The sequence below is a fragment of the Pristis pectinata genome, chromosome 33 (genome assembly GCF_009764475.1).
Source record: "Pristis pectinata isolate sPriPec2 chromosome 33, sPriPec2.1.pri, whole genome shotgun sequence".
Lineage (NCBI taxonomy): Eukaryota > Metazoa > Chordata > Chondrichthyes > Rhinopristiformes > Pristidae > Pristis > Pristis pectinata.
Window position 1 is genome coordinate 8,957,664 of NC_067437.1, and position 25,508 is coordinate 8,983,171.

Sequence of the window (25,508 nt, forward strand, 5' to 3'; positions counted from 1 at the left end):
GCCACCTTCTCAAGGGGTAATTAGGGATAGGCAACAAATGCTGGTCTCACCAATAAGATGTATTGATATTGGTTTATTATTGTCTCATGCACCGACATACAGTGAAAAGCTTTTGTTATGCATGCCGTCCAGACAGATCATGCCATACATAATTACATCGAGGTAGTAAATAGAAAACAGAATGCGGAATATTACATTGCAGTTACAGAGAAAGTGCACTGCAGGTAGACAAATAAAGTTCAAGGGCCATGACAAGGTAGACTGGGAGATCAAGAGCTCATCTTTTAGCATATGAAAGGTCCATTCAAGAATCTGATAACAGCAGAATAGAAGATATTCTTGAGTCCGGTGGTACATGTTCTCAAACTTCTGTATCTTCTGCCCAACAGAAGAGGAGAGAAGAGATAATGACTGGAGTGGGAGGGGTCCTTGATTATATTGGCTGCTTTCCCAAGGTGATGGGAAGTGTAGACAGAATCCATGGAGGGGAGATTGGTTTGTGTGATGGACTGGGCTGTGTTCACAACTCTCTGCAATTTCTTGTGGTCTTGGGCACAGCAGGGGTCATACCAAGCTCTGATACAGCCAGATAAGATGCTTTCTATTGTGATTCCCACATCCAGCAGATGAATAAATAAAAAGAACATTCAGGTAAATATCCATAGAGGGTAATAAAATATTTAAAAATATTCCTTCATTTTCTTTGAAAACTTCTTCATATTATTTATAAGAATATTGTGGGAGGGTATTTTAACTGTGAGGAGAATGGCCCCATAGTGAAGGTTCTTAAGATTCAACCAATCACAGTTCACCAAGTCTGACCGCCATTTCAACATGGCTGCTGTGCATGTCCTTGAAGGAGTGTCACAGAGCAGGATTATTCTTGGCCAAAGGACTTTTAAATGGATTCTTCTTGTGTGGCTCCCAACAATACCTGGCAGAGACGGTCTTGGGTTTATGAGAGTTCCACTCTGTTACGGTAAAGTTGCTGCATCAAGCTGTGGGACAGGAGTGAGCAGCCATTTCCTCAGCAAAGTGTTGGTACCCACTAGGAAGAGGCTGCCTCTGCTTCTCACAAAGCCACACAGGTGACACAAACTGGTCAATCTGATCCCTCCCAAGGGACTTGTAATAAAAGAAGGTGTTTTGTACCGGGACAGCCACTCCCGAGAGAAGCACCTTCTTTTCTCATCTGTGTTCATGGATGATTCTGGCCAAGTGGCCTCAGGAGCTGCTGACTGGCACACTCCAAGGTGAGGGAGGACATGCTGAGAGACTCACTGGAGCTTGGTGCAGCCACCATAAAGAATCTGAGAGGATTCTTTGCCTCCATAGGCTCTATGTAGGTTCATGTTGCCACTGGACACTGAGGGGCTGGGTCCTGTGAAACTGTCTATCAAACACTTCACGTGCGCAATGCTTAAGGAGCAAACATAAGTCACACTGACGAATTTTAAAAGAATGAATAAAATATATACTTAAAAATGCTGTAAACACAATTAATTCTGAATCCACCATCTATTCAGGTGTGTATTCTGGTACCAGCTACCAGAAGGGAAAATCCAATGAACAATAAACTTCACAAGAACATATGCATTAACTGTCCTGCATCTTTCTATCTATCTATCTACCTATCTTGCAACTGCCTATCTTCCAATTATCTATCAATTCATCTATCTATCTATCCATCTATCATCCCACAATCTATCATCTTCCAATCATCAATCTATCAAACTTGTACCTGTTTATCTGCAAAGTAATCTTTCGCTCTGTCGACTTCTTTTCTGACTATTAATGTATCTGTATATGTATCTCAAAAGGTTAATACCTTCAGCAATGAAGAGAGAAAACTGGCAAAGGATTTGGGAAAAACATCCCTGACATTGCTTGACTCTAACTTTTACAGAGAGATTCATCCTGGAACCTACGTAATAATAACAGTGAATAAACAGTGGTTTTCTCCTTCTGGTACCTGATGTGCTAGCACAACTTGAATGGATGGTGGATTCAGAATTAACAGCACAGAAACAGGCCATTTGGCTTGACACATCCATGCTGGTGTTTCTGCTCATCATTGGATTTTGCTTTGCCAACATCCCTACCCTATCTGCATAATCCACCATTTCTTTCTCACTCAGATGATTTTCCTTCTCTCCCTCAAGCACACCCATACTCTTTGCCTCAGCCTCTCCTTGTGAGAGCAAGTTCCACATTCTCACCAAAGGAACTTCTCCCTGATTCCCCACTGGATATATTTGGGACTGCCTTTGGTTTCACCTTTTCTCTCATGTGGAAACATATTTTATATATTTAGCCTGTTATAATAATGAAAATATTGATCTGGCGACACATCTGCCTTTTCTTTCCTAAAGCAGCACGCCCCTGACTTATTAGTAACTGACATAAAGAATTTGATATATAGAGTCATACAGCTTGGGAACAGGCCCTTCGGCCCAACTGGTCTATGCCGACCAAGATGCCCATCTAAGCTGGTCCCATTTGGCCCAAATCCCTCTAAACCTTTCCTATCCATTTATCCGTCCAAATGTCTTTAAAATGTTGTTATTGCACCTTCCTCAACCACTTCCTCTGGCAGCTTGTTCCATATGTGCACCACCCTTTGCGTGAGGAAGTTGTCCCTCAGGTCCCTTTTAAATCATTCCCCTCTCACCTTAAACCCATGCCCTCTAGCTTTTGATTTCCTTTCCCTGGGAAAAAAATTGTGCACATTCACCTTTTCTATCTCCCTCATGATTTTATATGCCTCCATTAAGGTCACCCCTCAGTCTCCTACACTTCAAGGAATACAGGCCTAGCCTACCGAACCTCTCCCTCTAACTCAGGCCCTCGAGTCATGGCAACATTCTCATAAATTTTCTTTGCACTCTTTCCACCTTAATGACGTCTTTCCTATAACAGGGTGACCAGAAATACTCCAGGTGCAGCCTCACCAATGCCTTGTACAACTGCAACACATATAGCACTAGTTAACAGTGGGCTATTTGGATTCCAATATCAAAGAAACAGTGCAGATCCGATCACAAGAGGACATAGGTTTAAGGTGCTGGGGAGTAGACATAGAGGAGATGTCAGGGGTAAGTTTTTTACTCAGAGAGTGGTGAGTGTGTGGAATGGGCTGCCGGCAACGGTGGTGGAGGCTGATACGAGAGGGTCTTTCAAGAGACTGTTAGGTAGGTACATGGAGCTGAGTAAAATAGAGGGCTATGGGTAAGCCTAGTAATTTCTAGGGTAGGGACATGTTCGGCACAGCTTTGTGGGCCAAAGGGCCTGAATTGTGCTGTAGCTTTTCTATGTTCTATGTTCTATGTTCTGAAAGGCTGCTAATTCTGTGCTGCCTGACGTCTGTGTGCAAATCAAACAGTTGGGATAAGTGACTTCTAAAAGGAAATAAAAATGCAGATGTCAGAAATCTGAAATAAAAACAGAAAATGCTGGGAACACTCAGCAGGTCAGGCAGCATCTGTGGAGAGAGAAACAGGGTTAACGTTTCAAGTCAGTGACCTTTCATCAGACTGTGGGGTGAAAGATTTGATAATGATGTGGATGTCAGGGACATTATGAAGAACTGGTTCTTTCACTAAGCTGGCAAATTTATTCTGGAGACCTAATTTTGTCTGATTGGCAGAATGCATTAATATTGTACTGCTGTAGGGATGGGTGTTCCTCTAACCTGACAGTAATGTTCTGCAGAGGGAGTGTTACTCTCCACTTTATCCTGCAGTCCTGCTGTGCAGTTTCAGGCCTGGTCTCCCCCCTACCGACCTGAGAAGGTTTTGTGCCTACATTGAGTGACTAAAATAGAAAGAGCGTCACTCTCCAATAAATCCTGATTGGGAATGTGCTGCCTGAACCAGTGGTGGAAACTAATTTGTTTTGCAGGGAACTGGATGAATGTTCAAGGGAACAATGTTTGCGAGTCTATGGGGAAAGGACAGAGAAGAAGGAGACCAACAGAAGGGTCTTTCAATTAACTGGCATCAGCATCGTGGAACAAATTACTGCATCTTGAATAATTCTATAATAACTCCCACTGATGAACAGATCTCAATGATTTTATTTTGTTTTAACATTGAAGTTCTATTGTATTTTCTGTCTTTAGCGGAGGATCGTTAAGACGTAAAGCCCCTGCAGAGATTTGAACACAGAGGCTGTGATAGCTGCTGTTACTTCCAGAGCTTCTTCAAGGATTTAAGCGCCTTTTCTATTCCCAGGGAGTTAATCCCACAGGATTAGCCTCTGCTCGAAACAATGGCTATGAGCATGTTAGATCTATACATTGGGCAGATGAAGTTAACCATAAACAGCCCCTCCAACAGTGTGGCACTCCGACAGTGTTCCCCTGTGACCCTTTCTCAGTGCCACCCCCGACGTAGCAGCACTCACTCAGTACTTCCTTCACATACCCTCCGTGCTGTGCTTCGGATATTGCAACACTCCCTGGTACAGACCCTCTGACAGTGCAGCACTCCTCACCACTGCTCATGCAACAGTGTAGCACTCTGTCAGTACCACACCCAAGAGTGCAGCACCTCTTCAGCACTGCCCCTCGAACAATGCAGCACTCCCTCAGCAATGGCTCCCAACATTCACAGAACTATCTCTGTAGTATCTGCCTGCATTGTGTTCCGGATCATCTGTGTGGGACAATACTTATTCAATGATTCTGTAAGTGACTGAAAGCACAAGAAGGAGAAGCTTCCATATGTTGCAGTCTGTGCTTTCTGCACTAGAACTAAGGCCAGAACTTTGGCTGGGAGCACAGTTCTACTTCCTCAGGAGGCTAAAGAAATTCGGCATGTCCCCTTTGATACCAACTTTTATCGATGCACCATAGAAAGCATCCTATCCAGAAGCATCACGGCTTGGTACGGCAACTGCTCTGCCTGGGACCACAAGAAACTGCAGAGAGTTGTGGACACAGCCCAGCACATCACAGAAACCAGCCTCCCCTCCATGGACTCTATCTACACTTCTCGCTGCCTCAGTAAAGCAGCCAACATAATCAAAGACCCCACGAGCCCCGGACATTCTCTCTTCTCCCCCATCCCATCGGGCAGAAGATACAAGGACAGCTTCCATCCTGCTTTTATAAGACTATTGAACGGTCCCTTTGTATGATAAGATGGAGTTTTGAACTCGCAATCTACCTCACCATGACCTTTCACCTTATTGTCTGCCTGCACTGCACTTTAACTGTAACTGTAACACTGTATTCTCCATTCTGTTATTGTTTTCCCTTGTACTACGTCAATGCGCAGTTTTAATGAAATGATCTGTTATGGATGGCATGCAAAACAGTTTTTCACTGTAGCTCAGAATATGTGACAATAATAAACCAATTTACCAATTCCTGATCTCATTTACTCCACTGAGACTTCAGTTCATTCCTCCAGCTGAGGCATCCAGTTTCGGAAGCCAGTCAAGTGAGTATTCAGGGGCTGTTGGGTTGTTGTGGTTCACCAACATCCTATGGATGGACTGCCCATAACAAAGCTCATCTCCCCCTCAATCTACCACCACTGGGATAGCACAAGGAGTAGAAAAAGCTTGGTGTCCTGGCTGTTTGTTCGTGGTCATGTGTATCTCACGGGACCTGCCAAACCAAGCTAATTGGAAGGCTTTGGGCTTCAGGCTGGCTCAATCCCTGATTCCCAACTCAGCTGTCAAGGATATTCCTCTCTTGATCCACACATAACCAGTCCCAGGCATCCTGACATAACCATTGCAAAGAGCAGTGTCTGTGACACTATCAAGTTCACCTCACTATCTCACTATCTTCCTTACTAATGAATGATAATGGTGTCAGGCTATGAGGCTCTCTGTATACAGACACACACACACACACACACACACACACACACACACACACACACACAGAGTTCCATCAAACATCCCATGGCAAGGACTGCAAGAGTTAGATACAGAGAAAAGCTCCCTCCACATTGTCCCATCTGGCACTTCCAGGGCAGGGACAACACACAAAAATAGGAGCAGGAGTGGGTCAATCAGCCCTTCAAGTCTGCCCCACCATTCAACATAATCCTGCCCGATCTGCCTCAGACCTCAATTCCTCTTTGCCAGTTCCACATAGCTCTCAGTTACCTGATCTTCCAAAAATGTATCTACCCCCTCTTTAAATACCTTCAATGACTGACATACACAACCCTTTTGGGGTAGGGAATGCTGGAGACTTATCAACCTCTGCAAGAAATTCCTAGGCACATCAGTTTTAAAAGACTACCCCCTTTTCTTGTATCAATGGCTCTTCATTTGGGATTCTTCCACTAGTGATACAACTACCCTGTCATGCCCTCAAGATCTTATTTGTATCAATAAGATCATCCCTCATTCTTCAAAACTTCAAAGAATATAGATCTAACTCCTTTAGCTCTTTGTGATAGGACAGCAGAGGAATTAATCTTATCTGGATTTCCTCCAATGCAAGAATATCCTTTCTCAAATAAGGGGACCAAAACTGTTCACAGTTTAGCTATTGGTTATAAACACCCTCTACACTGTCCCATCAAACACTCACAATGTAGGGAAGTAAGGATTAGACAGAGACTAAAGCTCCCTCTACACTGTCCTATCAACACTCACAATGTAAGGATAGCCCGGATTAGATAGAGAGTAAAACTTCCTCTACACTCTCCCATCAATCATTCCCAAGGAAGAGACATAAAAGGTTAAGAGTCGGAGTTTTAGTCTAATCTGTAGCAGGGACCAGGTATTTCTTTGCAGAGTGACCATAGTGAATGGGTGGCTGAGTCTGAACTCTATTTTGCCTGTTCCAGCCCTGACAATTTTTGGAACTGGGGCCTCAATAATCAGCAATCTCTGAAATGCTGACACAGCCCTCTTGGTGCAAAGGAGTAAATGCATCATTAATTGTCAAATGATCGAATCATCTTGGCCCTGGCTGCTCTCCAATGGTTTTTTTTCATTTGCTTTTGTAATCCTTACATGGGCTAGAGTTCAATATTTGTCACTTGTTGTTGAAGTTACAAAAGTCCCAGCAAATCCCAGTACCTTCCCAGCAGGTGGATGCTGACTTAGTTGCTGAGAGTCATAGAATGGTTACAGCAGGGAAAGAGGCCATTCAACCCATCAAACCGGCACTGGGTTTTTGAACGAGGGATCCACTCTGACCCCTTCCTTGGCTTTTTCTGCGCAGATTTTCAAATATTTTCTCCTTCAAATACTAGTGACACGGGGAACAGAGTTTGCATTATAGCAGGACTTCAGTAACACCCCAGCCAAGCTAAAAGCATTGCAAAACCACAGAGAGCTCCTGCTGCTGACTAGTTATATTTGCTGTACAGTAAGCTGGGCACAGTAGTGTAGCAGTTAGCGTAATGCTATTATGGCACCAGCAACCCGGGTCCAATTCTGGCTGCTGTCTGTAAGGAGTCTGTATGTTCATCCTGTCACTGTGTGGGTTTCCTCCGGGTGCTCCAGTTTCCTCCACATTCAATAGACGTAAGGGTTAGGAAGTTATGGGCATGCTATGTTGGCGCCAGAAGCATGGCGCCACTTGCGGGCTGCCCTCAGAACATTCTATGCAAATGATGCATTTCACCGTGTGTTTCAATGTGGCTAATAAAGAAATCTTATCTTATCAGAGGCCTTATCTTGTTAAACTGGAGCTCAGACAGCTGTGTCCCCTACTCAAGGTCCAGCTCTTACATGTTATAAGAAGTTGCATTTCTATAACACCTTCCACAACCCCAGGATGACCCAAAGCCCTCTTCAACCATTGAAGTACATTTTGAGTAGCACCCATAGGCTCCAGTAATCTGAGCTCTGCTGCTGAGGTGCTCCAGTGACCCAGGTTCAATCCTGATCTCCAGTGCTATCTCTGTGGAGTTTGCACATTCTCCCTGCGACTCTGTGGGTTGCCTCCAGGTGATCTGGTTTCTTCCCCTGTCCTAAAGGTGGTTTGGTTTGTAGGTTAATCAGTCGCTGTAAATTGCCACTATTGTAGGTGAGTGGTAGAATCTGGAGGGAGTTGATGGGATTGTGGGGAGAGTAAAATGGGATTCATGTACACTGACGCCTGATGGTCAGTGAGGATCCAGTGGGCTGAAGAACCTGTTTCTCTGCTGTTTGACTTCATGACTCTAGTTTCCTCTCATGTCGCAAAGAACGTGCTGGTAGGTTAAATGGCTATTGAAAATTACTCTAAGTGGCAGGAGAACTTGGACGATGGGAATTTGAGGGAAAATAGGTCACAGGGAAATGTGGGACTGATTGGGATGAAGGCCAGCATAGATTCGATGAGCCAAATGGTGTTAAGAAAATATAATGAAATGAAATTCTAATAATGTTGGAAACTTGTTCAACAATTTGGTTTATACTTGCAGAGCTAAGTGCTACGGTATCATGGCATTAGATTAATGTCCAGAGACCTCAATGAATCTGAATTCATAACCCGACCACAGCAGCTGGGGAGTTTAAATTCAGTTAATTAAATACATTCTGGAATACAAAGCGAATATTAATAGTAATGGCCATGAAACTAATGGATTATCATGAAAACCCACCTGTTCTTATAACAGCAGGATAGAAGCTGTCCTTCAGCCTGGTGGTACGTGCTTTCAGGCTTTTGTATCTTCTGCCCATTGGATGGGGGGAGAAGAGAGAATCTCCAGGGTGGGACGGGTCTTTGATTATGTTTGCTGCTTTCCCAAGGCAACAGGAAGTGTCGACAGAGTCCAGGGAGGGGATGCTGGTTTTCGTGATGGACTGGGCTGTGTCCACAACTCTCTGCAATTTCTTGCGGTCTTGGGCACAGCAGTTGCCATACAAAGCTGTGATGTATCGGGATAGGATGCTTTCTATGGTGCCTCTACAATAATTGGTGAGGGTCAACGGAGCCATGCTGATTTCCTTAGCCTTCGAAGAAGTAGAAGCACTGGTGTGCTTTCTTGGCCAGGTTTGGGCCAGGACAAGTTATTGGTGATGCTTACCTGATGGTCAGCATGTGGGCAAAAAGCCTGTTTCTGTGTTGTATGTCTCTAGGATAATGACAAGGTAATTTTTGAGAGTTGCATTGGGGTACTCCAGGCATTAATCTGGAAAATAAAACTATTTTATGGAAAATTACCATTAAGATGAGTTCCTGAATATTGGACAATCCTCCCATGGTTTGGGCATTCAGAGGAAGAGAATTGGAAAGGAGAATTCTACTGCAGATAGTTTTATTATTCATTCAACGCACCAATCACCACATTAGATGGAGTCTATTGCTTTATCAACCTGTTCCCAGTAGCTCCTGCTATCACTTATAGTCTGTATCAGAGGCTTGTGGGTTCAAATCCCACCTCAGAGACATAACTGCAAGTGCTTGGACCAAACCTCCAGTGGGATAGAAAGGGAATGCTGTGTTGTGTTTTGCATGGAGCATTAAATCAAGTCCCTGTCTGCACTTTCAGGAGGACGTAAACCCCTAGTGGCAGGAAGTCATTAATTAGAGGCAACAATTTAAAATAACTTTATTTATGCAGCAGAATGTTGTAATCTGGAACACACTGGCTAAGACGGTTGAGGATGTGGATTCAATAGAAACTTTCAAAAGGGAATTGGCTAAATACCAGTCATGGAAAATTAGCAGGGCTACAGGGAAAAGACTAGGGAATGGAACTAATTGAATCTCTCTTTCAAAGAGATAGTACAGGTGGATGGCCTGAATGACCTCCTTCACGTGCTGTAAGAATCCATGCTGCCAGGAGGTTGTTTATTAAATTCTGATAGCCCATTTAATGGACCATGTTCAGCATTTGGTGATAAGCAAAGGATTAACATGCCATCGGTCATCTCTTTGGAGAATAATTCACAATTCCACGGTAATAGGCAGGCGAATCAGAAATTTATTAAGGACAGTGTTTGAGGGAACAGAAGATTGAACAGAGGAAGAATTAACAGGGCTCTTTAGGGTGGATTGAAGGCAACGTGACTGGCTGAGTCACACACATCAGCCATCACTCAGCTCCGGGCATATTTGTTGTTGACCCTGTAGGACACAGGTTCAAGTCCCACTCCAGAGATTACTTGACACACATCCTAGAGTGGCGTTGAAGGAGTGCTGCATGATTAGAGGTGTTGAGGCTTTGATTCCATGTTAAGCTGAATCTTCCTGATCTCTCAGTGGGGGAAGATGGTTATGTAGTGTCTTGGGTCAACATTCATCCCCTGTCCGATGTTACTAAGCCATTGATCGTTTGGTGATAATCACAGTGCTGCTTGTGGGAGCTTGTTGCGTGTAAATGAGTTGCTCTGTTTCTTATACTGCAACAGTGATTATCCTTCAAATTATCTCATTAGCTGTAAAGTGCATTGGGGCACCTTGAAAGAGGGGGAATGGGATTGCTCTGAAAGCCAACATACGCTCAATGGGCTGAATAGCCTCCTTCTATGTTGTGAGAAATCTGAAAAGTGAAAGGTGCTTTAGAAATGAAAGTCATTTTAACCTCTATTTCTTGGGGGAAGTTGATTGCGTCACAAGATTATTGGGGGGTGGGGTGGTAGAGAAGAAAATAACTCTATGATGTCTTTCTTACCCTTTAACACAGCCTGCCCTCCTGCCAGTGAGTTACAACAGTGCCCAGTGGACGTCGCAGTGGTTGTTGAGCTAGATGGTTTTATGTAAGGGCCATTAATGGGCTGCTGTTATGGAGCAAAGGTGCAGTACAGCTCCTGTCCAACAGAGTGCATCAGTATGGAGGTCAGCTGAGCTTCTGACATGAAACATTAACTCGATTTCTATCTCCATGGATGCTGCCTGACCTGAAGAGTATTTTCAGCATGTTATTTTTTTTCTTCTTTCAGGTTGCCAGTGTCTGCAGTTTTTTTTTGCTCTTCAGGTTAGGACAGGATTGGAGAGTTAATATCTAGACAACTCTTCTGCTCTGCAATGGAGTGCGTAAAGTGCTATCGCAATATACCTGTATATCTAACACCTCCTTGTCTTGCCTTGGGAGTGTATGATGAGGAAGTTCAGAGGGAACTTTACACCCTGTGTCTGACCTGCACTGTCCCTGCCCTTGGAGTGTGTGATGGGAGAGCGTAGAGGGACTTAGTTAGTCTGCGGGTGAGACAAAAGTTGGTGGTGTTATAGATAATGAGGAAAATTTTCTAAGGCTACAGCTGGATATAGATCAGAAGGAAAGTTCGGCAGAGCATTAGCAGGGAGAATTTAATCCCAACAAGTGTGAGGTGATGTATTTTGAGAATTCAAAGAGGGGTAGGACATATACAGTAAATGTTAGGGTGCTGAGGAATGTTGATGAACAGAGGGACCTTGGGCTTCAAGTCCATAGTTCCCTGAAAGTAGCAACTCAGGGATATAGGGTGATGAAGAAAGTATCTGGCATGCTTGTCTTCATAGGTAAGGGAATACAATATAAAACTTGGGACATTATGTTGCAGCTTTGCAAAACACTGGTTGGACCTCACTTGGAGCATTGTGTGCAGTTCTGGACATCACACTATAGGAAGGATGTGGTTGCACTGGAGAGAATGCAGAGGAGGTTCATCAGGATGTCTAGATTGGAGGACTTTAGTTATGGGGAGAGATTGGATAGATTGGGCCTGTTCTCCCTGGAGCGAAGGAGGCTGAGGGTGACCTGAGAGGTATATAAAATTATAAGGATCGTACAGAAGGCAGATAGTCAGAATCTTTTTCTCATGGTAGGGGTATCAAAAACAAGAGGGCATATGTTTAAGATGAGAGGAAGGAGTTTTAAAGTGGATTTGAGGGATAAATATTTTACACAGCAAGTGAGTGATATCTGGAACGCGCTGCCAGAGGAGGCGGTGGAGTCAGATACAATCACTACGGTTACGAGACACTTAGACAGGCATTTGTAGATTATCGTAGATGGGCAAAAAGGTTGGTATGGGTGTGTTGGGCTGAAGGGCCCAGTTTTATGCTGTACAACTCTATGAGTCTCTGACCTTTACCCTGTAGCTAATGTATGCTGTCCCTGCCCTGTGAGTGTTTGATGGGACAGTGCAGAGGGAGCTTTACCATGTATTTAATCCATCCTATCCCTGCCCTGGGAGTCTGTGAGAGGGCAGTTGTGAGGGAGATTTATCCTGTATTTAACCCGCACTGCCCCTGCCCTGGCAATGTGTGACAGATAATGTGGAGGAAGTTTTACTCTTTACCCTTTGTTTCGGAAGCAGGTTGAGGGGCTGAATGGCCTCCTGTCCCAGATGTAACAGGTGGGAGGTAGAATGGGTGCCCAGTCAATGTCTGTGTTTATTGTGACCCAACCAAGGCAGCTAAATATTATAGAGTCAGGCTGATTGAAACTCCAAGTGAAAGGGATCAAGAAGAAAGTGCAAAACACAAACATCATCCAGTTCAGAATCGAGAAGGAATTCACTCAACAATGAACAATTATCCAATATGTAAGACTTCAGAACCCAACAGTTATTCGGGTGCTGTCTTGGATCAGCGTAGAGGGAGCTTCACCCAATGTCCAATCTGTTTTATTTTGCAGAAGTATCTTACCTGTTTTCTGGGGATATTTCATAGAATCATAGAACAGTACAGCACAATACAGGCCCTTCAGCCCACAATGTTGTGCCAACCGTTAAACCTCACCTAGGACTATCTAAACCCTTCCCCCCACATATCCCTCTATTTTAAATTCCTCCATATGCTTATCTAGTAATCTCTTGAATTTGACCAATGTACCTGCCTCCACCACTACCCCAGGCAGCACATTCCACGCCCCAACCACTCTCTGGGTAAAAAACTTCCCTCTGACATCTCCCGAACTTCCCACCCATTACTTTAAAGCCATGCCCTCTTGTATTGAGCATTGGTGCTCTGGGAAAGAGGGGCTGGCTGTCTACTCTATCTATTCCTCTTAATATTTTGTACACCTCTATCATGTCTCCTCTCATCCTCCTTCTCTCCAAAGAGTAAAGCCCTAGCTCCCTTAGTCTCTCCTCATAATGCATACTCTCTAAACCAGGCAGCATCCTGGTAAATCTCCTCTGCACCCTTTCCAACGCTTCCACACTTTGTGCCTTCATTCTCAAGGTATCCACAGTGAGTTTTTGGGATTATTTTGGTTTTAAAATAGCTTTATTTAAAACAGCAGCAAAGCTTAAATTAAGATGTTTTCCTCGCTGTCCAGTCACTGCAGCGCCCACTGTTCACGGAAGGTGTCCAGCATGCCAGTGAACACCACATACTCCCTCTATCTTCAGAAGAGAGGCAGGCAGTCAGCTTGGAGGGACACTCTAATGGACAGCTGCCTGGTCCTGTGAATGGCCACCTTAGCCAGCTCCAGCTCCTCGTCAGTCGACAAGGAGGTCCCCAGATTGCCTCGAACCTCTCCACCATGGTTGCCCAATTATCCAACCTGTGATGACCCTTCCATGGAAGCATTTGATAGGGAGAATGTAGAGGGAGTCTTCTGTGTATTGTACCTGATAGGACTTCTTTTAGTGAGCTTTACCTTGTATATTACCAGTGCTGTATCCATCCTGCTTGTGATCAGTGTGAAACATATCTTAACTAGAAAGCAGGACCCAGTAACAAAAGGGTTAATAACATTCCTCCAATAAATTGGTTGTGGCTAACCCCTGTTGAATGCGGACCAAAATCCTGCAGAAAAAAAAGAGGCAATTGACACGCTAAACGTAAAAGTATGTTCTGTTCAATAAATGGAGCCTTGATTATCACTGCGGATGAAAGGAATTGTTGCTGCATATGTCAAGGGCTGAGATTGGTTTCTGCATTCTCCCCTCCCCCTTCTCTCTGCTCCCCATTCCCCATTCGCTGCAGAATTAATCATTGCAGTGGGGGTTTGGTTGTAATCCACTGCATTCCTTCAGATAGAGTCTTACCAGGCTTGTATCGCTCTCTGAAGCGTAGTGTGGCGGGCAGGAAACAAGAGCCAGGATTTATGAGTCTGCTTGGTAGACTGTGCTGAGTGAAGCAATTCTGTAGCAGCGTAGGGGAGAGAGAAAATAAATGTTGGAAGTGTTTCTGTGAAACAGCATACGCCACAGTCCATGCGCAGTCTTAAAGGGGTGCCCACACCTCGCTGGGAGAAAGATTGGGCCGCATTGAAACAGCTGCATTGCCTCTAATCAAATCATACATCTGAGCTGGGCTGAAGCAGACTGATGCTCCTAATGTGTTTCACAGACCAACACTCCCAGTATTATGCAATGAGGACTCAATGTCAGAGAGGCAATTTTTTTGGATGAGGTGTTAGTAGAGCCTCCTGGATTCCATTTCAGGTGGAATCCTGCTGCCAATTTTTGATTCTGAGAATAAATCATAACCACTGCCTCCATATTATGGATGATATTCTCTCTCTCTCTCTCTCTCTCTCTCTCTCTCTGTCTCTCTCTCTCTCTCTCTCTCTCTCTCTCTGTCCCTCCCCTTCTCCCCCTCACCACACATGGGAGTCGCAGAGTTAAATAGCATGGACCAATATCCTTCCTCCCACCAATAGCCACCTGATCTGCTGAACATGTCCAATATTTTTGCTTTATGTTTTCAAAAAAAACGATTGTCTTGTTATTTTTATCTCATTGCTATTTGTGGGAGCATCCTGTGTAGAAATTGGATGTTTCCTACATTACATTGATGACCAGACTTCAAAAGCACTTCGGTGGCTGTAAAGCACTCTGACACATCTTGACATGAGAGATGGCAGTCAGAGTAAAATGCAGCTCCCTCAGCACAGTACCACTCTTCCTCAGTCTAGTCTGGAGCTATTTCTCAGTGTGCTATTATGTAGTTATTATGTAGTTATAATAAAGAACTACAGTTCCCAGTAGGCAATGCAAGGGGGTCACATGGGGGAACAGGAAGTGGCTGTAAAAAAAGAGGGAAAGCAAGCCAGGCTGGTGTTGGTTAATAAAAGTGTTCAGATGTTAAACCCACGCGAAGTTTCTCTCTCTTGAAGAAGAAACATAGCACTCAGTAGGTGCTGTCTTGTGCTGAAGCTTCACTGAGGGGCTGTGTTTTTGCAACATCTGACAAAACACTTCAAGTTGGTCTTGGTAGGAGAATGGATGGTGTAATCTTGTCTTCTAAGACTTGGACTTGTTTCAGCCAGCACCCATCCCCAGCAACACACACAGTTCAACTGCCCACATCCCAGGACAAGTATGTTAACCTCTTCAGTAAGGTTACAGGGATGGTTGGTCTGAGGAACAGAGTTTATCTCAGGAGTAGAGAAATGGGCTTGTACATTGCAGTGTACAAGCACACATAAACACACATATATGCACTGGCATATATAGGCACACAGCCATGTACACACACAAATGTAAACATACATGAACGCTCATGCACACAAACCCATATGGTTACATACTCTGGTCTGGCAAATATACATACCCACAAACACTCAGGTTTTCAACTATAATCCAATACGTACAGATATGTACACACTATGCATACAAAAACAAACATGCATATTCACAAGCACCCACATGTGCGCATACAAAATGCACACATGGATATTCATACACATTCACTCACCCACACACACATACTTACACGCACAGCCACCCTCACACAAATACATTCACACTCATCTGCATGTACATTCACAGACAAGTGCATGGACAGACATACTTATGTGTGCAAACACAGACACACATGGATGGACACACACATACACAAACAGAGAAGCACACAAGTGCACACAGGCACTAATGCGCACAGAACACAGCAATAAAGGGAAAGACAGATAGGCATGTAGACACACACAAACAGCAACAAGACAGAGCACAGCGATTAATGGAGGGGCTAACAGGCTGATAAATGACAAACCTGCATTGCAGACTATTGACAGGGAGCAACAAGTCAGTCAACAATGATTAGTGAACAAATAGCAGACATGCAGATATGCAGCACAGACACAGACATCTGCAACACTGTGATACATGGTGAGACAGATGCATTTAGACTGACACACCAACAAGATGCAAATACAGAGATTAATGAAGGAACACACACACACAGACACACACACAGACACACAAAACAAATATGCAGATGAACAAGTTGTGACCTGAACTCTGCACAGAGGTGTATAAAGGTAGCCCCTCTTGACACTGCAATGATCCAGGAACAGTTGGACCAATCAGGAGGAGTTGCACATGGAAATCTAGTTTGTTCTGATAATTACCCCAGCATGACCTGCTGGATCTGAAAATACCATGGAGCTGAGGGTTTCCCGTCACTCCCACCAACAACAGAAGCCTTTCACTGCAGTTGCAGTTGTTTTCATGGAGGACTTACATTATTGGTTCTGGGCTGGACTGGCCTCCGTTGATAACTGAAGGAAGAGCAAAACTAGTGGTTAAAGGAGAAGGAAGAACATAAAAAGATATCAAGAGAACACAGACAAGAGAATAAGAAAGAAATGCATCATGTATCCTTGACCATCCCCAGTTGTTCTAAGACGGATGACCGCTATGTGTTCAGAACTTGTACCTGCTTTTGTTGAGCCCACATTGGAAGAAGAGTTGTTGGCACTTCACTTGCTGACACTTCACTCTCACTGTAGAGAAATTATTTCAACCTAGGGACCCAAATGAAGAGGGAATCTCCTCGTGATGTCAAAAAGAGGCATAAATTTACATCCTGTCAACCTGTGCTGTTAATGCTGCTTCTCTCTCCACTGATGCTGCCCGACCTGCTGAGAAATTTCACTCTTCCTGTTTTTATTTCAGCATCTGTAGGTTTTTGGCTTTCGATAAATATAAGGGAATTGGTAGGATTAGCAAAGGGTTCAGGAAAATGAAGGGTGGCAGAATTTATCTGCAAGAGCTGTGGAGGCAGAAGCCCTTAAGAAAGACCTGGATGAGCACTTGAACACCAGTAACCAACATGGCCACAGATCCAGGGCTGAGACGTTGGACAACACTGGATAGCTCTTAAACAGCGATGGGCTGAATGACCTTCTGTCCTCTAATTATTTTCCATGATTCTAAAAAGAAACAGAAGAGCATAGATCTCTGTCTCTCCCTCACCACCTTGGGATGTCCTGAAAGCTAATGAAATACATTTGAGGTTTAGGCTCTGTTGCAAGGCAGGAGAATTCCCAGCACTTTCCTTTCTTGATATGTTCTGGAGAAACCAGTCACTGGCCAACTAGCTTTTCATTATTCGGCACCCCTCCCCTCCCTCAACAGAGAATATTGTAGTCCAGAGGAAATTCAGTCCAACAAGACAGTAAAAACAGAAAGTGCTGGAAACTCAGAAGGTCAGGCAGCATCTGTGGATAGGGAAACAGAGTTAATATTTCAGTTCTGAAACTCTGGGTTTCCCTATCCACAGATGCTGCCTGACCTGCTGAGTATTTCCAGCATTTTCTATCTTTATTTCAGACTTCCAGCATCCGCAGATCTTTTTTATTTCCAATAAATTAGTGTTAGCTCTTGAGTTGAGCTATTAAATTAATCCCACCTTGCTCTTTCACATTCTTTTATTCACCCATGAGTGGTGGATGTCACTGACAGTGCTGGCATTTATTGTTCATTTCCAATTGCCCCTGAACTGATGAGGCAGTTAGGATTTAACCACATTAGTGAGTCTGGAGTCACATACAGTATAGACCAGACTGGTTAAGAACAACAGATTTCCTCCCCTGAGGACATTAATGAAACAAATTGGCGTATTGTTATCCAGACAAGCTTTTCAATTAAATTCCAGACTTTATTTAATAATCTAAATCCACATTTGGCGTGGTGGGATTTGAACACATGGCTCTAGATCAGTGGTCCAGAACACTGCTGTTGGTTCAGTAACTTAACCAATATGCTGTTATATTCCATGCAGATTTTTCCTTATCAAGTCAAAGGAAAAATTTTGTTGAGGCTAAAATGAAACTAAAATTTGTAACAACAGTAAATATGAAGAGACCAAATACCTGCCCTATTCTAGATATTGCAATTAGTGGGTGGTTTAACATGCATACAAGTTATCTTCCCAATCTAATAGGTTGTTTGGAGGTTGCTAATAAGTTTGAGATGATGAGAAAAAGTTATAAAGGATAAAGTTAAGCAGAGGTGAGTTTCTGGTATTAGGTCACTATTAGGTAATTATGGAACTGGTTTGATTGGCTTTTGGCTTCTTCCTATGAAGTTCAATAGAGATAAAAGAAAGACATTCATTTCTACAGCACTTTGTACTTCTTCTTAAACATGTTTATAGCCAGTGAAGTACTTGAGCAGACTGTATAAGGAGAGATTGAGTAGATTGAGACTGCATTAGCCAGAGTTTAGAAGAATCCCATTCTCCCACTACTTTTTCCCCATTGCCATCAACCCACCCCAGATCCTACCCTTCCCCTACACACGAGAGGCAATTTACAGTACCCAATTAAGCTCTCAACCTTCACATCTTTGGGATGTGGGAGGAAATTGTTGGCCCTGGGAGAAACCCATGTGGTCACAGGGAGGACGTGCAAACTCCACACAGACAGCACCAGAGGTCAGGATCGAACCTGGGTCACTGGAGCTGAGAGGTAGCTGCTCTACCAGCCGCATCATTGTGCCGCCCATCCAGTTCGGGAGCGCTACCAATAAACATTCCTTCCCACAAGCATAGTGCGAATTAGGAACTCCTCTTCTAAAGGTTGGGTGCGACTGGAAAGTCTAAGACTACGAGTGAATGTTGTTTTAGATAATTTATCCAGATGTAGGAGGCAAGGGGAGTGATAGTAGAGCATTGGTCCAATTGAATGCAAGTTGAATTCGACGGGCTGAATGGCCTCCTCCTCTTTGGTGGAAGAGTTCTTGTTAGCTTGACCTACTAACCAGTTTAACCAGTTGCTTGGATCAGCTGGCCTCAGCTACAGCTGCCTGTCCTTTCCGTGAGGAACTGTTGAGTGTTGCTGTGATTTATTCCCACTAACGTCAGTGCTTTCGATTTTCTCTATTCTCAGAGAGTAAATAATTCACGCAGCCTGTCAGCTGAACGCAGTTCCATGATGTTGGCTGCATGAGAGATCAGTGTCTTTGTCAAAGGTACACAATGTATACAGGAGTGTAATCATGTGTAGTTGCTGCTGGAGGGAGCACTTCATGCTATGAATAAATGCTGGCTGTGAGTAACCAAAGGTTGAAATCTGATTGAGGGGTTCAGGGATTTAAAACATAGAACAGTACAGCACAAGAACAGGCCCTTCTGCCCATCGTGTCTGTGCTAAGCATGATGCCAAATTAAACTAATCCCTTCTGCCTGCACATGATCCACATCCCTCCATTCCCGGCATATTCATGTGCCTACCTAAAAGCCTCTTGAACGCCACTGTTGTATCTGCTTCCACCACCATCTCTGGCAACAGTTTCCAGGAACCCACCGCTCTCTGTGTGAAAAACTTGCCTTGCACATTCCCTTTAAACTTACCCCCCCTCACCTTAAAGCTATGCCCTCTAGTATTCAACATTTCTACCTCTGGAAAAATATTCTGCCTCTCTATCCTATCTATGCCTTTCATAATTTTAGAAACTTCTATCAGCCTCCAGAGAAAACAATCCAAATTTGTCCAACCTCTCCTTATAGCTAAAACCCTCTAATTTGTATATGGAATAACGGATTCCAGGGAGTGAGTTACAGGTTGGAATCTAATTCAGAGGTTCAGGGGAATGTATTTAGAATAATAGATTCTTTGAAGTAAGTTACAAATTGGAATCTAATTGAGGGGTTCAAGGAGTTGTATATTGAATAACCGATACCCAGAGTGAATTACAGTTTGGAATCTAATTGAAGGGTTCAGATATTTTTAAAGAGAATAATAGATCACCATTGGAACTTACAGGCTGGAACTTAATTGAGGGTTTCAAGCATTTTTATATAGAATAACAGATACCAGGTTGGAATCTTACTGAGAGGGTTTTATACAGTATAACTCCTTGCTGTTCATTTGTGAGTTGTGTAATACAGCTGTTTCCTATATATAAATGTAGATGATGACAATGGAATGGAATCATAGAAGTTTACAGCACAGAAAGAGGCCACTCAGCCCATTTTGTCCATGACAGCCAAAAATGGTCATTAGGTTAATCCTTCACTGGGTCATCCAGGTACATTCCACAAGTGGTGAAGGTTTCTGCCTATAGCACTCTTTCAGGCTGTAAATACTCACTGATTGAAATAATTTTTTCCTCAACTCCCGTCTTAACCTTCCACCAGTTAACAACATCCATGCCCACTAGTTACTGACCTCTCTGCTGAGGGAAATAGGTAATTTCTCCTAATCCTGTCCAGGCCTCTTATGATTTTATTAAATTCATAATTCCTGTGAGTAGCTTTCTTCTTTCTGAGTGAAGTCAATGGTTCAATTCTTGCTCCAGAGGACAAAAATCTACTCTAGTGTCCTATTGGAGGCAATGTGCTTTGAATAAGTTGTCAAACCAATCCCTCACGGTCTCTCAGTGGGATGCAATCAATTCCCAGAGAACTTTCCCTGGTCTCCTGGAGAGAACATTTTCCTAAACCAATGGAATATCTAACCATTGGTCCGGAACATGCTGTCAGTAGCAGGCCACTCATGCTTGCTGCTAGCTCATAAGATAACTAGCTATAGTGAATCCATCCTATCCTAAGTGGCAGAAGTCTACATGACAGAGGTTATTCCTCTTACACAATGTGACGTGGCTAAGTGGATAGGTGGAACAAGTCTTGCTCACAAAACAGCTGAAAACGTTTTGACAACCAGCTAAGGAGGAGTATTGGGCATATGTGAGAGAATAGGTTACAAGGAAGAAAATAGGGAAATGGGATTGATGGCATTGAGAGCTGGCATGGACTTGATGGATCAAATGGGCTCCTTTTATACTCCATTTTGCTCCACTCTTTGCCAGCTGTCACAGGTATCGAGGACTCTGAATGTTTCTGAATATCCTTGACATTCAAAACTTTCCAAGAACTATTAAAAATCAATGAAACAAGTAAAAGGTTTTTAAAAAATTGAGATTAAAAAAATTAAATCCTTAAAGACTCTTCTAAGAAATTAAAAATATTTAAGTAAATACAATTAAATAAAAATAAATGTAAATTACCTAATTCTTAACAGGCAGTTGTTCCTCTCTAGTAAAATGAATAGACCTGCTGTTCACGAGCAGATCCCCTTTATAAATGCAAAACACCTGCACTCCATCACTGCCCTCCTTGCGGACTTCAGTGTCGAGCACCATCAGCAAAGCCTCAGCTAAGAGCCTTCCAGCAAATTCATGACCTCTGCATTTGCCTGAGGAACCAAGGTTTTTGGCAGGAATGCTATAGCAGCCCAGTTTGAAACTGCTGTGTTTCCGTGGGAGCCCCATTACATCGTTGCTGTTTATGAGATCTTGCCGTGCATAGGTTTTGGTTTGCTGTGTTTCTTACAACTAACACTGATTACGACATCATGACACTGATGCTGAAATATAATTTGTTGCCTGGAAAGAGCTTTGGGTACCTAAGGTAGTGTAAGGTGCTATGGAAATTCAAACTTTAAATTTTAAATATGCTTTTGATTTTCAAAGAACATTAACTGTAGGATGTGAGAGGGATAAAATATCAGGAAAATATTGCCACTAGAATCTTGTAATTCATATCCCAAGCAGGAAGGAAGAGGGACAATTTGTAAGCAGAGGAATAAAATGCAAAGAATCTAATCTGGATTTGTGGTGTTATCACCACAGTTTTACCTAAGATAAAACTGGAAGAACTCACTGAGTTGTGTGGCTCCTTCCACGCTTTGCACACTGCAGCAGGCTGCAGCTCTTCTGCAGTCTCTCTTCACTCCCGACCCCCACCTCCTAACATACCCCCCTCCACCACCCCACACCACCCCCCCCCCCCCGCCTCCTTCCCCCTGGTGGAACTGAGCCACTGCAATATGGGGGAGGGGCTGAACACCGGCTTCACCAAGGATCCCTCAAGCACATGATCCGCATCTTGTCAAAAGATGCAGGCTCAAGGAAACTGTCTCTGAGCTGTCAGCAGCCACACCTGGCTGTACCATTTATAGCCACCTGGCACATCCTGGAGGTGTTGATTGGAGAGAAAAAAAGCACAATCATGGATTTAATACATCAAGCCGTCTCGAACGCAGGTGGGAGACATTAACGGTATCCTGTTCTTTCCCCTCTTTTCCTGCATCTTTTGCTGCATTTCTCCTCCCACTTCTACTGCTTGTTCTCTCTTTCCTTACCTCTCCACCACAGCGCAGTGTTTCCTCCACTGGCTGTGGAGGTGAGGGTCTCCTAGCATGCACAGCACTGGTGAAAGTCTTCTATTTATACCAGAGGGCCCTGCCACCATTGCATGATTGGTGTGAGCTGTCCAGGCCGTGAAATGCTTCTCGCCTTTGCCAGTCTAATCAGCCACCCCTGACAGTCAATAACATTAGTGTCGTCAACTTCCCCACCTGAGGGTCACCTTTGACCATAAACTCAACTGGATTAGCTGCAGAAACACTGTGGCTACAAGAGCAGGTCAGAAGCACCATCTTCAAGGCATTATGCACTCTCCACTTGTGCAGCTCTGACACAATCAAAAGCTCAAGACTATGGAGGGGAAAAGCAGTCCACTTGACCAACACCCCATCTACCACCCTGAACATTCAATCCCTCCACCAGGGGTACACAGAGATTGCAGTGCATGCCAGCTTCAATTCCTCACCTAACTTGGAACGAGAGGCGGGAGTTTTCAAAAGTGGTGAGTCTCTGTGCTTGGTGTTCATTTTCAGTGAGCAGGACCCTTAAAGAGGCACACTTGATTATTGTTAGTAATAATTGGCTAATAAGCTAATCGGCAGCTGCCAACAGAAAGAAGCTAGGGTTAGCGGAGCGGCCATCTTGTGAGTGGTTCAGTGTTAGAGTGGGGGACTGAGGCTTTGGCTCAAGAGGCTTCCTCAAGAAGAGGCTGAGTAAGTGACCGTGGTGAGGGGAATGCGAGCAGCTCTTTAAAAAAAAAGTTTCAGTAAGAAGGCACAGGTAAGAACAGGTAAGGTCTTTATTTTGAGGTCTGTAAATCCTTGGTCCTTGATTCAGTGTAGGCAGGATGGCAGTTAGGACAGTGGAATGCTCCTCCTGTAAGATGTGGGATGTCAGGGAACCTCACAGTCCCCCTGATGACTACATCTGCAGGAAGTGCACCCAGCTGCAGCTCCTGACTGACCAGGTCAAGAAAGTGGAGCTGGGTTGGATGTACTCAGGACCATCCGGGAAGCTGAAAACCTCATAAATGACACTTTTACCAAGGTGGTCACACCCAGGGTACAGGCTTCTGATAGATGGGTGACCACCAGGAGAAGTAAGAAGAGTAAGCAGTCAGTGCAGGGTACCCCGTGGCCATACCCCTCAGCAACAAGTATACCCCTTTTGATACTGCTGGGGGGGGATGACCTATCAGGGCACAGCAGCAGCAGCCAGGTCAGTGGCTCAGCAGGGAAGGGTAAACTCAGGCAGAGCAATAGTGATAGGAGACTCGATAGTTAGGAGGACAGACAGGAGATTCTGTGGCTGCAAAAGAGACACCAGGATAGTGCGTTGCCTCCCAGGTGCTAGAGTCGAGGATGTCTCAGAGCTGCTGCAGAATATTCTCAAGGGGGAGGGGGAGCAGCCAGAGGTCGTGGTGCACGTTGGCACCAATAACATAGGTAGAAAGGGGGAAGAGGTCCTGCGTAGTGAGTATACTAAGTTAGGAAAGAGGCTGAAGAGCAGAGCCTCCGAGGCAGTAATCTCTCGATTACTCCCAGTGCCATGTGCTGGTCAGGGCAGGAATAGGATGATAGAACAGATGAATGAGTGGCTGAGGTATTGGTGCAGGGGGCAGGGTTTCAGGTTCTTGGGTCATTGGAACCTCTTTTGGGGCAGGGGTGTCCTGTACAAGAAGGACGGGTTGCACCTCAACTGGAGGGGAATCAATATCCTGGCCGGGAGGTTCGCTAGTGCTGTTCGGGAGGGTTTAAATTAGTTTGGCAGGGGGATGGGAACCAGAGCACTGGGTCAGAAAGTGGAGGCATTGAGAGGAGGATAGATGTCAGGGCCAGTAAAAACAGGCAGGAGCAAAGTAATAGACACGATGGGACGGACAGTTTGAAGTGTGTGTATTTGAATGCTAGGAGTATTATGGATAAGGTTGTGAACTTAGAGCAAGGATCAGGACATGGAACTATGACGTCGTGGCCATAACAGAGACTTGGTTGAGAGAGGGACAGGAATGGCTGCTTAATGTTCCAGGGTGTTGATGTTTTAGAAAGGATAGAGAGGGAGGGAAGAGAGGAGGGAGAGTTGCACTACTAATCAAGGACAATATCACAGCTGCACTCAGAGGGGACATAATGGAGGGCTCATCTACTGAGTCTATATGGGTAGAACTCAAAAATAAGAAAGGTGCAATCACTCTGATGGGATTGTACTACAGACCACCCAATAGCAACCGGGACATTGAGGAACAGATATGCAGGCAGATTAGGGAAAGGTGTAAAAGTAATAGGGTGGTTGTCATGGGGGACTTCAACTTCCCTAATATAAACTGGGACCTCCTTAGTTTAAGAGGTTTAGATGGGACAGAATCTGTTAGGTGCATCCAGGAGGGTTTCTTAAATCAATATGGAGATAATCCAATGAGAGGAGGGGTCGTACTGGACCCAGAATTGGGTAATAAGCCTGGCCAGGTGACCGACCTTTCAGTGGGAGAACAGTTAGGGAACAGTGACCACAGCTCCTTAAGTTTTAAGATAGCTATAGATAAGGATAAGTATGGACCTTGCAGGAGAGTATTACATTGGAGAAGGGCAAATTATGAGACCATTGGGCAGGAACCAAGGAGAATTATTTAGGCTTAGCTGTTTTTGGGCATGTCCACATCTGACATGTGGAGGGTATTTAAAGACCAACTGCACAGAGTGCAGCACAGGGATGTTCCAGTGAGAAGCAAGGACAAGGACGGCAGGGTAAGAGAACCTTGGATGTCGAGAGAGGTGATGAATTTAGTCAGTAAGAAAAAGGAAAAGTATGTAAAGCTTAAGAAGCTGGGATCAAACAGAGCACTTAAGGATTATAAAGAAGCCAGAAAGGAACTTAAGAAATGAATTAGGAAAGCCAGGAGGGGCCATGAAAAGTCCTTGACAAGTAGGATTAAAGAGAATGCCAAGGCATTCCAAACATACATCAAGAGCTAGAGGATAACTAGGGAGAGGGTAGGACCACCCAAGGATAAAGGAGGGAACATATGCTTGGAAGCGGAGGCTGGGGGTGAGGTCCTTAATGAGTACTTTGCATCAGTATTTTGCAAGGTGGAGGACAGGGAGATCAGTGTGGAGCGTGCTAATATGCTGGGGCATCTCGAGGTAAAGGAGGAGGTAGTGTTGGGTCTCTTAAAGAGCATTAAGGTGGATAAATCCCCAGGGCCTGATGGGATATACCCCAGGTTATTGAGAGATGCAAGAGATGAGATTTCTGGGGCCTTGACCAATATCTTCGCATCCTCTCTAGCCACAGGT

The 25,508-nt window shown here is 44.3% G+C and overlaps 1 protein-coding gene across 3 annotated transcripts in view; it reads right to left on the bottom strand.

Moving 5' to 3' along the window:
* LOC127585467 (potassium voltage-gated channel subfamily C member 1-like) overlaps positions 1-25,508 on the bottom strand; it is a 202,438-nt gene that overhangs the window by 22,644 nt on the left and 154,286 nt on the right. Inside the window, exons 5-7 of one of the 3 annotated variants that reach the window (XR_007958510.1) lie at positions 16,307-16,343; positions 13,497-13,645; positions 542-601 (exon numbers count right to left, since the gene is read on the bottom strand). The exons of 1 other annotated variant lie outside the window; for it this stretch is intronic. Coding sequence is in view for 1 of the 2 variants with exons in the window: in XM_052042937.1 (XP_051898897.1) it covers positions 13,585-13,645; positions 16,307-16,343 (98 nt within the window). In the remaining variant the exon portion in view is untranslated. Of the gene's footprint in view, positions 1-541; positions 602-13,166; positions 13,646-16,306; positions 16,344-25,508 lie in introns of those variants that run through there. One more of the 3 variants, XM_052042937.1, reaches the window with a different exon arrangement.